Source organism: Arachis ipaensis, chromosome B5, assembly GCF_059453495.1.
Source record: "Arachis ipaensis isolate K30076 ecotype BB chromosome B5, ASM5945349v1, whole genome shotgun sequence".
In the NCBI taxonomy this organism is placed as follows: domain Eukaryota; kingdom Viridiplantae; phylum Streptophyta; class Magnoliopsida; order Fabales; family Fabaceae; genus Arachis; species Arachis ipaensis.
Window position 1 is genome coordinate 29,221,935 of NC_142440.1, and position 15,549 is coordinate 29,237,483.

A 15,549-nucleotide genomic window follows, 5' to 3' on the forward strand; every position below is an offset into this window, starting at 1 on the left:
CAAAACTCTTACATTATATCCCTGACCAAAAAAAAAAAAACTCCTACATTATATTAATATTCAAACCTTCAACATGAACACCAATTTTCACAAACAAAAACTAAATTATTTAACTACACGAGCATCAACTACTAGGTTCGAACCAAACCTCAAGTCTCATCCACTTGATTCAATTTAAAAGAATAATCCAATTCGCCCTGGTTCAACTGACAGTCTGAATTTGCATCATTCACCGTCTTCGAAAACGAAAAACATGTTCAAATCTGATTTCACTACTTGATTTCAAAGAGCATCGATCTTAATCGTAGAGAGCCAGAGAACACATAAAAATTTGAAAAAAAAAACGAAATCCACAAAAAAGATTTGAAAACAAAAAAAACAAAATTCGCAGAGAAAACACAGTTATATATAGTGGCGCGGTTATTCAAAAAGCAATTAGAGATAGTGATGCATGAATACAAATTAAATTATATCAACTTGGTTAGACTTATTTGGGTAATTAACTTGATGGTAGAGCATTTCTATTTTTGATATTAGTATAGATTACTATAAACCAATTTCTTGAGAAAGGAACGTTCAAAATAAAATATTATTATTATTATTAATGTCTTCATTTACACATTATCCGATTGTCATCATAGTTGCAATTTTAGTAAATAGCGATCTCAGCTCCAACATAGTTACAATGACATTTCTCCACACTTGTTTTTCTCGAAACATTAAACAAGATTTGACAAGCACCATTGCCCTTCCATTTTAGCTATAATTTGTCCTGAGACATAATTTACGATAGCCATCATGCGCTATTAGCCAACGTAAATTAGAAGACAACAGCTACAACTACAACATTTCGAAGGCCTCAGGGAACAAATACCTAAAGGAATCGAATGCCTCTATTAAATATATACAAGGAATCAGAGAGCATGCTGTAGACAGAAATAGACATGAACATAGTACATACACAAAAGAAAAGCCAAACACTAATATGTGATAATACAAAAGAGATTCAGGGTTGACAAACAAGGAGATATAGACTTAACTAATTGGATTTAATTTTAACCCAACTACAACTATACTTGAAATTGCCCTGGCTCTATGCACCAAAGCTTTGCCATTACTTACTAACCAAAATTACAACCCATGTAGAGAGTTGATCATGCTTCATCAATAATAAATCAAACAATTTACAAGTGCAAATTCATAAGATAGAGCTATTCAGCTGCTGAGAACAAATTTTAAAGGGAAAAGGGTAAAGGGGATTATACAAAAACAATGAGTAGTTGTCATCCTTAACATGCCTGAGTTACATACATAATGAAACCTGGTTGGCGCTTAAGCAAAGCCTCCATCATAGCTTGGGCATGTGCTAGACAATCAAACCAGTGTAGATCCCCACCAATAATAGCTTTGACCGTGGCATTTAGAGTTGACAGGTAAATTATAAAATATATTCCATTATTTAACAATATACGAGTGATAAAAGAATTTGTTGATTCTCCAATTCTCACCCTAGCAAGCCTTTCTCTTATCAACTCTTAAGTGGATGTTGTACCATCTCTTCTTCTTTGGTCGTTCTCTTGTATTCCTCTTCTCTTTTGTCTGGCCCTCTTCTATCGCCTCATTGGAAGAACTTTTATTCCGACTCTTACTTGAACTCCGTTTCAAAGGAGCAACAGTGTACGCTGCATGTATTTCATTTCGTTGTTTTAATAGTTCATCAATCTGCACAATAATTAATGGCACAAGTTGAGTGGCTTCAATTAGAAAGGAGAAGAGGGTTGGACAAGGGAGATGAAGCATATAGAAATTTAGAAAAGAAAAACTCACTTCTTGCATTTCATTTGCATATCTACTTGTCATCTCTGTGAACTGCGCCAGAACCTATGAAGATCCAAGAGTGAGTGTTGATAAAAAGCACGTAATTAGAGGTTTACAAGAATAAGGAATGCTCATGCCATATTACACACCTCTCGGTACTCTGTCTCAAACTTTGATATCTCTGCCCTTTTAGACAAAATTTGAGTTTCAATGTTTCTTAAATTTTCCTTTTCTTCACTAAATGGTGCAGCGCATAGAGCTTCTATCGTATAGTTTGCACTTTTGAAAAAATTGTCACCTTAAAGGAATTAATAGGATGTAAGTAAAGTTCAAAAGATCATAATTACAATAAAAGCATGACAATCAGCACAATTACCATAAACTGCAAACACATGGGTACCAGCCTTCAGTTCTGTCAATTCACAGGGTTGAAACCCTTCAAGCTTTCTGAAAAATGATGTATCTGGATCCTTTGCAGCAGATATCTGTAAAGAAATTATTACATACCGATTCAACCAAATTTAAATTAATACAAAAGATAGTTCCTACGATGTCTGTTTACAGTGGCAACTCACTGAGTTCATGGTCTGATCCAATCGATAAACAGGAAACCCAAGAAAAAACATTCCAGCAGAGGTAACTTTCCCTGTTTTTGCGCAGTCTTCCTATAACAATAATCAGTAATGTCATAAAGCGTTCAGAAGCCAAAGAAGCAAAAGTACATACAGAAAAATTACACGAAACTCTTATGACTTATCATCAGATAACCAAAATACATCAGATATATTTAACTCCTTAGAGAAATTATACCATCTTATGTTCTCTCTCACCCACACAGGGGCAACAATAAAGTAAATACCTGGAGAGCAAGACTTAATCCACCATTTTCTTCTTGATCAAAATATAGCAACTGTAGAAAACCAATTAACAAATACCATCATAAAATGAACATTAATGAAACATATTAAAAATAAAGCAAATCAATGTTTTACAATTCATATGGAAAAGGTAGATATTTGAAACTGCAAATACAACACAAAGAAAAACATAACAATGCCTAGGATTAGTTACATCATTATTTTGTACAGAAGATACAGAATTGTTTTGATAAAGTTCTAGCCTCAGATTCCCTAGAAATAAATCAGAGAGAGAGAGAGAGAGAGAGAGAGAGAGAGAGAGAGAGAGGGTGGCAGGTTTACTCGAGTACATGTGGGGAGGATAGAGCAGCACTTTATCAGTTTAGCATATATATATGAAACTGCTCAAATATGGGGAGTGATTATTGTTAAACAGACATCCTGCATGAAGGATTTATTAGCAAGAACCTTGAATTTGTTATTCCTGACCCCCTCTAACATAAAAAGTGACCCTCTTGGAAATCATATTGTTTACATAGTAGTGAAAAACTCGGTCTCAATTAAGCAAGAATGGAAAATCGAACATTAGTAGGTTGAAGATAACAAGCATGTGCATGCAATCCTCATTGTTATGCTTATAGATATAAATAGCAGATGTAAGGTTTGACCTTGAACTTGCTTTTGTCTGATGAGTGCACTCGACAAACAAATCCAGCTTGTGCTTCCTCTTCTGTTATTGTAACTGAATAGAAATGTGCACATTGCTTCTCAACCTTCAGATGAAGACACCAAAAAAAACAAAGGAAAAAAGTTCTTTTCAAAAAATATGACTATAAAGGGATCCATGAAGGTATGAAGTGATTAAAGAAGCAGCTCACCCTTCTAGAAATAAACTGTCCCAATGGAAGTGGACGAATGGTCACTACACCATTGAGGGCCTCTTCCAAAACAGTTGCTGATACAGTTGTCTTAATTGGCACACCGAGTTTACTGTTATGTATGTAGAACATTAATATTATGCATAATGGAAATCAGGTAATGGAGATTAGGAAAAACCAAAGATGGGAAAAGAAGGATTAAAGAAAAGGATACCTAAAAAGTGCAGCAAACATTGTATTCACAGCACCCAAACTTGAAAGGTCCAACTCCAACTCTTGGTTATCCGATTCAACAGCCTATGCACAAACATGAAATATTCAATCACATATGATGCATGCAAAAAGATTCGAGCAAAAAATAAAAATGAAAAGAGAATCAACAGATTTACAGGTGGGGGGTGAGTAGCATGATTTAATCAAGATCGGAATTTAAACTCTTTTTTGCAAAATAAATTTCAAGAATCAATTATCCTCCTAATTCCAAAAGGCTTCATGGTTAATAATTTGAAAAAATGAGGGTCACCTCAAAACCAGCTGTGTCGAACTGACGACGCTTGTCAGGATCTGACAATATATTGTATGAAAAGGTAACCTCTTTGAACATATCAGCTGCCTTAGGATCATTAGCATTCTTGTCAGGATGATATCTGAAATGAAATAAATTTAACCAGTTAATTAATAATCAATCCTTTTCATCTAAAGAGACGATGAAATAGGGTATTCAAGAAATCAGGTGGCCAAGAAAGGGCATGATTTATTATTTAATTCAAGACATCTCCGGGAAGTCATTAAGTTTTTTGTAAACCATCCAGCTCATATCCAATGCATGAAAAACAATCAGACATCATGGGCAGAGATTAACAATTCAACATCTTTGCAGTGATATTTTGGGCTTATCTAGATGATCAATAAACAAGTTTCATGCCATGGGGATTTGACAAAGTCTTATGCTGACTATCAATTGCCTAACACAACCCTCCTCTATTATCTAGGCTTGAAAATCAACTATGCAAAGATTTGCCACAAAAGGTTCCCCCTATAACAGATAACGTTTCCCAATGTTGTATTCCATGATCTTTACCAGCCATTTCTCTTTTTTTTCCCAGGTCAATATATATCATCTTAATTTGATTCTAGCACACGGATATTTTAGCGATTATAAAACAACCTTCTATTCACCAAATTCCACAAACACACTATATTAGTTAAAAAGACTACCACCAACAATGATCGATACTAAAATAAAAGCATATTTGATCTTGAGTCAAATCTTCAAGAAGCAAAATAAACAAGACCACCCTCGCGAATATTGATTTCACCTAGACTTAGAAAAATCAAAGTAGAAGATTCGGCAAGCCGTTGCTCAAACGAATACTAGCCTTGACTACGTGTCCTCTGCTGAATCACTGTCTTCACATAGTTCTATTTTGTCTTAAGTCTCTCAGACTCTGAGAATTAAAACAAAACCAGTTTTCTATCAAACATCATTCAAAAAGTGAAGAAGTTCATTTCCCAACACATGGATCCCAGATTCAACAACATATTACTTCGGCCGATAGGATATTAGTACTAACATGCTGAAACTAATTTCAAATTTCAAATTTCAAATTTCAAATGTCAAATGTCAAATAAATACATAAAACCCTGTAAAATATTTTTTAAAAAATGCATATAAAATTATAAATCCCAAACTACACCAAACGAAATAGTATAAATATTGAACATTTTTGAATAAACAAATAAATAAATACGAAGCTAGTTGGAGAAGCAGAGTGAGGTAGGGGACTTTACTTGAGAGCCATTTTGCGGTAAGCGGTTTTGATTTCCTGATCGGTGGAGTTGCGGGAGACGCCGAGGACCTCGTAAGGGTCCCGCCGGAGCGGCTTGGCGCCGCCGCCGTCGGCGTGCTTCTCCGACGACTTGGACCGATGCCCCGGCATACTTCTTCCTAATACTTTCAGACAAACGGCGTCGTTTCGTCTTCTGCTTCTTACTATAGCAAACCCTAGAAGTGAGGTTCCTCCACTACCTGGCTACCTTGGTGTTCGAGGAAGAAGCTGTCAGGTTTTGGCGCCGTGCAATGGTGGTGAGAATGGTGGTGGTGGTAGTGGTGGCGGGGGAGTCATTGAAGAAAAAGGAGGTGGTTGAAAGAGAGTTTCGAAATTGTGGTGATGAGATCCAGAAACCCCATGGACCCCTCCAACCTGGAACTTCCCACAGCTCAGAGAGAGAGAGAGAGAGAGAGAGAGAGAGAGAAGAAAATAAAAAAGAAAGAAAAAATTGAGAACAATGACAACACCAAGCCAACAAACACAAGACAACAGGCCCTGCCCGAAAGAAAGAAAGAAAGAAAGAAATGAAAAGAAAAGAAAATTCGCCAGGGAAATTTCATTTTACAAGACGTCTTCTATTATTATTATTATTATTATTATTATTATTATTATTATTATTATTGTCAACATTTTAATTTGTAAGCACCAACGCAGAGTATATACCAATACTAGCAGAAGACCCGTGCGTTTTTATTTCTTGTTTCAACCTTTCTTTTCTTCAATCATCTTAGATGGTCATTTTTTTACTTATATTAGTAGAAGTATTTTTGTTGTTTAATTGTTTAATTAAAAATAAAAAATTTATTTATTCTATTACTATTTAAAATATATAAATATTTTTTTATTTTTTATAATTTATAGAAATTTTTTTAATTATTACTAAATTTATATTCATTCTTTCTATTTTTATTTTTTAAAATATTTACTTTAAATATCAACATACCATAGCACTTCTTAAAATTAGCTAAAGAAATTCTATTTTATAGTATATTGTATTTTGTTCAATCTCATTAATTATATGATAACAGATACAATTTAAAAATATAAACAATATAATTCAAAAAATAAACATAAATAAATATCATAACTAATATAATTTATGTATATAAAAAATTTAATTTATTGTGTTAAAATAATTTATTTTTAGTTAAAAAAATATTTTATAAAATATAAATTGTCATTTTTCAATGTTAATAGGGGTCTATGAAAAAGAGAGGATCGAATGCATAAAAAGATAAAGAACTTAAGGATTTGAAAAAACTATTATTTTGGCTTTTAATTTTTGTTTATTTGTTGATTGAAAAAAAAAAAGAAAAAGAAAAAATAGATGTCTAAAATTTCTCATCAATTTTATTATTTTCTAAGATAAAAGAAAGAATTATAGAAACAAGTGCAAGGTTTCTTTTGTCTAACTTCAACTTGTTCCTACAAATTTCTTAACCATTATCTTTTAATCTGAATATTAACTTAGATGAGAGAGAGTACCACAGAGGACGTTATTTTTTGCTTTACCTTTTATTTTTTCGTTTTTGTTTTCTCTTTTATTCTTGAGTATTTACCGTTTTGGTCTTCAAAAAATTTTGGACCAGACATTTTAGTTTCCAATTAAAATTAATTACTCGCTTAGTTCCTAACAATTAATTCTGTGAGTCATTTAGGTCCTTGACTCCGTCAACTCTAACGGAAGACAAAATAGTTCCTGACAACTCTAACAGGGAATAAAATGATCCCTAACAACTCTAATAGGGGACAAAATAATCCATCACCCATTTGTTAGAAAACGACACTGTTCTTTCCCAATTTTTATCATATCTCGCATAACCCTAACATTCATACTCTCCTTCTTCACCTTTCACATTCTTCTTTTCCATTTTTTCTTTTCTCCTCAGTTCCGAGATCAAGTCATTGTGTAACTGCCACGCGTGTCGTGCCTACCTCAACATGTCATAGACCACACACTTCCTAAATCTCTGTGACTGGTACACCCATCTCCTCTGCACTTCACCCACCAGAAGCATCCACTTCTACGTCCTCGATAAAAGCATCACCTCCAACCCCGACAACGTCCACCACATCCTCAAGACCAACTCAAGGCCACATTTTTCTCCACTCTCCGGCAAGTAATATAGATTGTTGGACATTAGGACATCATGAAGATATTCTCCTTCGACATGCAAATTCTCATTTGAAATTGACCCCAAATGCTTCATTCCTTCTTTCCCGAAGTCCATGTTAACAGACTGCTTCTACCTCGCATCCAAACTATCAGTACAACGAGCAATGTCGTCGTTGCCGCTCATATGAAAACTGAAGCGATTACTAAACATTGGTTCAAAGAAAAAGCTACAGAAAACAATTAGAGTGGTGGACAATGTGGTCATGGAGATGATATAACAAAGGAGGAGGGAGATGACGACGGGTCTTAACAAATCAGACTCGCTGTCTAGATTCATGGGATCTATCGAAGATGACAGGTACTTGAGAGACGTAGTCATTAGTTTCCTGAGTATGAATTGGTTGAGAACAAGTTGAAGATTTTTCTTCTTGTGAACATTGAAGTTGCAGAGTGTGCATTGTGTAGTTTGAAGTTACAGTGTTAGACTGCTAGTATTATGCGAGATATAATAAAAATTGAGAGAGAACAATGTCGTTTCCAAACAGAGGAGGTCAGAGACCATTTTGTCCCCTATTAGAGTTGTCAAGGACTATTTTGTCCTCCGTTAGAGTTGACGGAGTAAAGGATCTAAGTGATTAATGGAGTTAATTGTTAGGGATCAATTGAGTAATTAATTTTAGTTGGAAACTAAAGTGTCTGGTCCAAAATTCTTTAAGAACCAAAATGAATAAATACTCTTTATTCTTTATTTCTAAATATTGTGAAAGTGACTTTTGGATGAATACTCCACAAATGTTGAAATGTACAAAATATAATCTATTTTTAATATACTATTTGAAAAATAAAAAGATAGTATTCTAAAAATGGTTCCTAATATGCTTCTAAATTTTTTTCAACCCATCAGGTAAAAATTCCAAAAAATTAAGAATGCATTTTTTGTGTAAGAAATACAAATTTCTAATAGTCTCATAATACTCTAGAGTCTAATCTAACTTTATATTAAGATTTAAAAAGAATGAATTATTAAGGGTGCTCACAGTCGACAGGTACTCTTTTTTTTTTTTTTTCTTTGTTAATTTCCAACCATATTAAATTTTCAAATAATCATCAATCACAATGAATCATTTCCCAAAATAAAACAATAAAACAATAACTTTAATGATTTAAAAAAAAAAGTGATATGAATAATATAATTATGCATTTAACAACCGTACAAATAATTATTTGGAATCAAAATTAAAATATAAAAAAATTAGGTTATTAAATAGTAATGCAACTATAAAAATAAAATTCTATTTACATGTAATAGTTAACCTAAACTATGAAATCAAATATTTGAACTAATATTTAGTGACCCTATATGATTCTTAATTTGGAACAATAGATAAAAAAAAAAAAAAGCTTTATCACATATATTTGACTCTCATATAAAAGTTCTTTAAATCTATGAATTATAGACCTAACCAGTGGCTTGTATTTTTACATTCTGTCAATATACAAGATAATTTTTATTAAATTTGACATCAATGATCAAGAGAAGAAAATATATAATTCGTACACATTAAATAAAATAACAGATTAAAAAATAAACAAATTTTTAATTACAAAATAAAAAATAAACTACAAAGAGCCAAACATTAAATATAAATAATATTTTTAAAATAAACAAATAAATTCAGAAATAGATTAAAGTGGAAATGAGATAAGAACACAACAATAACAAACGCAAAAATTAAATCAATATTCAATATAAAATTAAATCCACCAACCAAAAGAATAAAGATTCTAATATTTTCAAAACGGCATTAGAATAAGCTAATATAGTAGTAGAAGAGTTTAATGCATAACAAAATTAGAACTAAATATGTATTTTTATTTATTATAAAAAATAAATATTATAACATCACATAAAAAAATAAATTAAATATAATTTATATAAAAAATAAACAAAAAAATATTATTTATATTAATTTTTTTACAAAATTTCTTTTTCCAAGCCAAAAAGTGCTCCAACATTAAAAAAAGAAGATCAACTGAGTTTATACTAATATACTATGTACTCTCTTTATCCTTAATAATATACTATGTACTCCCTTCACCTTAACAAAAGTTATATATATATATATATATTCTATAATTATGGTTAAACATTTTTTCTAAAGTTTTTTCTTTCTATTTAAACGTGATTGTCAATATTTTTTGAACAAATAATATACATGACAATTAAAAAAATTGTTTCCAATTAAAAAAGACAAATAAATTCTTGATTTTTTGTTCTGTGGACATTTTTGTCTCTCATCATTTAAAAATACTTTTAAGTTCATCGTTTTTTTAAAAGTTAGACAGATTAATTTTTTCGTACAAACGCCTCCATCAGTCCCAACAGAAAATCTGACGTGACTCTCGTTCTAATAAGCTGAGGTTACAGTGCACACGTGACATACAAAAAAAAAGATTTTTTTTGTCCAATTTTCAAAATTACCATTCCACTCAAGCTGAAATTCATCCTAAGATAAAATTCACCGCAATCATCCCAGACTGCTTGAAAAGCTCGGGCGAGATTGTTTCGGTCAGCTTATTGGTGTTGAGATCCAACCAAATCAAGCTATGACAATCGCCCAACTCCGCCAGAATACTATCGGAGAATGAGTTGTTGCTAAGCTTTAAGATTACCAATACAGGGGAATCTCCCCTATGAGCTTGTTGTTCGAAAGGAAAATCCAATTAAACTGTGTGTAGATGCTTAAACCGGCGGAGTGCTTCCTGTTAGCTCATTGAAGTCCAGGATCAAATTCTACAACGTCTTTATATTACCCAACTCCAGGAAAATCTTTCCGATAAGCTGGTTCACCCATATGATCAAGTTTTAGAGGTTGGAAAGTGACCTTAAAGTGAACGGGATACTTCCATTCGGGTAGTTGAAACTCAAATCCAATCCCATTAAATTGGAACAGTTGCCGAAAGTGAACAGAATAGAACCCGTGAAGTGATTATTCTGTAGGAACAGTTCCTTTAAACAATTCCTAAAATCTTGACACAGCCACTTCGCAATTGTACTATAGAAGTTGTTCGAACTCAGATCCAATCTCCGTCAATGACTCCGGAAGCAACCTTCGAACTGGTTGAACCCAACAAAAAGCTCCCTCAGCCCCCTTTATTTTCACAAAAATCTCAATCGATAAAATCTGTTAGACAATCTATCGAACGAGACGATAGACAAGCACGAGTGAACTTGTCGGCGAGAGATCAAGTTCGACAAGCATAGAGCAGAGACCTCCCACCATGGCGACCGGAATCTGGCTGGTGAAGTGGTTGCCGGAGAGGTAAATTAAAGGAACTAGAGCGAACTGGTGGGGAGTGAGGGAACAGGGTCGAAGAACTGGTCGTCACACAAAAGGACGTAGTTTTAAGGGAGAAGAATTTTTTTGTCCAATTTTCAAAACTACCATTTTACTCATATGTCACGTGTGCATTCCCGTAACGCCAGCTTATCAGAATAAGAGCCACGTCAGATTTTTTTTGAGTACTAATTCGTCCCATTTTTAAGGAGGCGAAAAATTTAAAAATATTTTTAAATGGTCAAGAATAAAAATATATGTAAAACAAAAGTTAAAGACTTATTTATTTTTTTTGGCTGAAAAAATTATATAAACAAGTTTTGTACCATAATATATAAATAAAAGACTACATTAATTTTTTTTTAAAAAATTAAAAGAAAATTTTATTAGAATGAATTATTAATCTATTCATATCATTTGATTTAGTTGTTGTCCCTTTTTTTAATATTTATTTCGGAGCAACGTGCAGACAATTGGACTAGTATACTAATATACTATATACTCTCTTTATCCTTAATAATATACTATATACTCTCTTTACCTTAATACTTATTATTATTATTATTGTCAATATTTTAATTTGTAAACACCAAAGAGTATATACTAATATACTATGTACTCTCTTTATCTTTAATAATTGAAAAAAAAAATACTCTATGTCTTTGATTTGATCAGTTTGGTTTGAGATTTTTTTTTTCTTACTTCAAAAAACTTTTTTAACATTATAATTCTTTCATTTAGAATTATTTATTTATTTAACTTTTTCTAGTGTTTAATGGAGATCAAACTAATTCAGCAACTATATATAATTCTGCTTCATTGGTCATGATATTTTTTTTAGAAAATTACTACAAAAGATTTTTAATTATTAAAAAGGACCATTTAAACTAAAATTATTAAAAAAGATTTAATCAAATAATATCCATTTTTTTGTAAGAGTAAACCCTAAGTTTTTTCAAGTTCTAAGTCTATTAGATTAAATATAATCGGATCATTAGCTTTAGTCAGTGCATAATATTCCCCATCAAGTGTTTGGAATTTAAATAGCAAATACAGAGCATTTCACGAACGAGATTGGAAATGTCTAACATAATTAATATCTACTCTTAGAATATATGATAAAATTATTGTAAATAAAAAATATATAATTTTTTAACAAATAAAAAATAAATTATTAATTTTTTTATATTTTTAATTTATAATTTATACATATATTTTTAAAATAAAAAATAACTAAAAACTGATTATTATTATTATTATTATTATTATTATTATTATTATTAGGAGGATAAATTATTAAATAATATTTAAGAGTTTAAAATTTATGTTATTGATAAAAATATTTTAAAAACTTAGAACGGTAAATAAAATTTTAAAAAATTTATAAATACAATAAAAATAATTAAATATTAAATATATAACTTTTGTTATAGATTAAGTGATTGATTAAGGAGATAATTGTCTACTCAATATAAAATTTTGATCATTCTTCTTAAATTTTATTTGAATAGGTCTTTTTTAAATAATTTTAATATAGTTGGTATCTTTTAGAGTAAAGATTATTTTAGTTCATAATATTTGGGATAAGTTTTAATTTGATCTCTAATATTTTAAATATTTTATTTTAATCCCAAAAATTTTAAACATTTTATTTCAATCCTGAAAATTTTTAAATGAATTTAATATTATCCTACTATTAAATTTGACATGAACAATTAGCATATTATTTTTTTTCAAATAACGAAAGCTCAACACAAACCAGTGGAGCAATAAGTCAATGTGCTACAAATAGAGAAACAAGGAAAAAGAACAAAGAAAACAGACCATAGAGCCTGTTATCCCCAGCACTACTATCAACACTCTCCGGGATTACTGTCCGTCCATTCTTTGTAGCTCAGAAGCGTTTTCTGTTGTATGAGGTCAACACCTGCTATCTGATTGTTGAAAATCCTACCATTACGTTCCAACCAGATGTTCCAAATCACTGCAAAGAACCCAGTCAACCACCGCTTCTGCTCTTGTTTACTCGTGTGCAAACCAGTCCAACTCTCGAACAGACCTCTGATGGAACCCGGCATAGCCCACTTTCTACCAACTGACCGCAACCAACAGCACCACACTTGCCATGCTAAATCACACAAAAGAAATAGATGCTGGACAGTTTCTATCTCCTTGTTACAGAGCACACAAATATTATCACTGTGATGAATAACGCCTAGCCTACTCAACCTGTCTCTGGTATTAACTCTATCAACAAGTACAAACCAGCCAAAAAGCTCAATCCTCGGAGGCACCACTCCTTTCCACAATGAACTTGTGAAACTATAGCTTGTGATCGCTGCTGGCAGATTCTCCGATTGAAGGACCCGCATAAGAGACTTAGTAGAAAACACACCCTTACTATCAAACTTCCAGACCACATTATCCTCCATACCATGTGACAGCTTTACTGGCCGTAACCTCTCGTGCAGCTGGTGGACAAGTTCCAGCTCCCATTGGAAAAGCTCTCTTCTCCATTGGAAGTTCCATATCCACTCCAATCCATCCCAAAACCCACAATCCCCTACCACCACTCCTTGTTGGTTGGACACCGAGAATAGTCTTGGAAACGCCACTTTCAGTGGCCCGCCTTGCACCCAGTTATCCTCCCAAAACAGGGTACTCCTTCCATTCCCTACTTCCATGGCCAGGCCAGTAACCAATTTATCCCTTAGTCGCTGCTCCTTTATGTTTAATTGGCATATGTCCTTCCAAGGCCCGCCTTTCGCTGGTATCTTCTGATTTACCAACATGACATCAGGGCTCAAATTGTTACAGGAGCAGACAATTTTCTTCCATAAGGGGCAATCCTCCTTTGAAAACCGCCACCACCACTTAAACAATAGTGCTGTGTTCCGAAGCACTGCATCCCCAACCCCCAATCCCCCAGCCTTCTTCGGAGCCTGGACCAACTCCCACCTAACTAATGGGATACCATCCTTCCCATCCCCCTTACCCCACATAAATCTCCTTTGCAGTGCAACCAGCTTGTCCGCAACCGCCTTTGGCATCTTGTACAGACTTAAGTAATATATCGGCAGGCTATTCAATACCGACTTAATGAGGATAAGCTTGCCTGCTTTATTCAACACCTTCGCTTTCCATAGGCTGAGCTTTTCTTGCACCTTATCTATGACTGGTTTCCAAGTCTTCACTAGCCTCGGATTCGCACCTAGAGAGATTCCAAGGTACCTAACTGGTAACACAGCTTGGTTGCACCCCAGAAGGCCGCACACCTGATCAACCCACTCCTGCTCACAGTTTACTGGTATCAGATTTGACTTATCATAATTGATGCTCAACCCCGACATCAACTCAAAACACCGTAACAATCTCTTATAATTGACCACTGTCTCTGTGTTTTGGGGACAAAATAAAATTGTATCATCCGCAAATTGAAGGTGTGATAATTCTACATGCTCACCTCCGACCATTAGTGGTTCAATACGTCCGTTTCTGACTGCTTCCCCCACCATGCGATGCAACACATCAACCACAAGCACAAACAGAAGGGGGGACAGGGGGTCTCCTTGTCTTAGGCCCCGCTCCATGTTGAATGGCTTGGTTGGAGACCCATTCACCAGGACTGACATAGATGCCGTGCTCACACACTCTTTTACCCAATCCCTCCACCTCTGGCCAAACCCCATATTCTGAAGTACAATATCTACAAAGCTCCATCGGACTCTATCATACGCTTTTTGAAAATCAAGCTTGATAATAGCCGCCTTCTTTTTTCGCGCCTTGAGCCAATGGACCGTCTCACAGGCAATGAGTGCACCGTCATGGATTTTCCTACCCTTTACAAATGCCGTTTGGGTCTCTCCCGCCAGTCCTGGCATAACCGATCGCATCCTTCTTACCAAAACCTTCGAAATTACCTTGTAGACACAGCCCACCATACTAATCGGCCGGAAGTCCTTGATTTCCTTAGCCCCCACAAACTTTGGGGCCAGTGTTACCCATGTGATATTCACATCAGATGGTAACTCTGCCGTTCGGAAGAATTCCAATACTGCTCCAGTGAACTCCTTTCCAATCTCCTCCCAGCAATTCTTGATGAAATTCATATTGAACCCATCACTCCCTGGGGCCTTAGACGATTCACAATCCCATACTGCTTCCCTGATTTCTTCCGCCGACGGCAGAACCTCCAAGGCCTCAGCCTCAGCCCTATCAATCTGTTTCAGTAGCCCATCACGCACACCAATTCTCGGAGCATACTCCTGGCGATATAGCTCCTTATAGAACCCCCTAATTGCATACTTTATTCTTACTGGGTTCCGCACCAACCTTCCCTGGATCATCAGAGCCTCAATTCTGTTATGCCGCCTTCTGGCCGATGCAATGTTATGAAAATATCTCGTATTCCTGTCCATGTCCCTCGCATGTTTGGACCGAGACATTTGCTTCCAGTGAACTTCCTTCCTGATGTGCCACTTTTCACAAAAACTCACCAAAGCCTTTCTTCTAGCTTCTGTCGTACCGTCATAAATCCCCTCACTAACCTGGATGTCAAGCTTCTTTATTTCATCCTCAAACCTCATCAGTCTACTGTCCATATCGCCGAAGTTATCCTTGTGCCACTGTCTCAAAGGCACCGTCAAAGCCTTCAGTTTACCAATAAATGGAGCATCTCCCAGGTTCCTCCATTCGTCTCTTACCATCCTC

The 15,549-nt window shown here is 34.2% G+C and overlaps 1 protein-coding gene across 2 annotated transcripts; it reads right to left on the reverse strand.

The window, feature by feature from the left end:
- Positions 1-1,073: 1,073 nt before the first annotated feature.
- On the reverse strand, positions 1,074-5,940 carry ARL1 (ARG1-like 1). 2 transcript variants are annotated; one of them, XM_016347163.3, is made up of 11 exons: positions 5,345-5,940; positions 4,077-4,200; positions 3,768-3,850; positions 3,554-3,665; positions 3,344-3,448; positions 2,678-2,728; positions 2,394-2,483; positions 2,195-2,303; positions 1,968-2,116; positions 1,828-1,881; positions 1,074-1,722 (listed from the first exon to the last, which is right to left on the reverse strand). In XM_016347163.3, exons 1-11 carry the CDS (start codon positions 5,491-5,493, stop codon positions 1,510-1,512), a joined length of 1,239 nt encoding a protein of 412 aa, XP_016202649.1. In that variant the 5' UTR covers positions 5,494-5,940; the 3' UTR covers positions 1,074-1,509. The 2 variants fall into 2 exon arrangements, with proteins under 2 accessions (XP_016202649.1, XP_088343796.1); XM_088487670.1 differs by having other exon boundaries at positions 1,074-1,881; positions 5,345-5,888.
- Between the last annotated feature and the right edge of the window lie 9,609 nt (positions 5,941-15,549).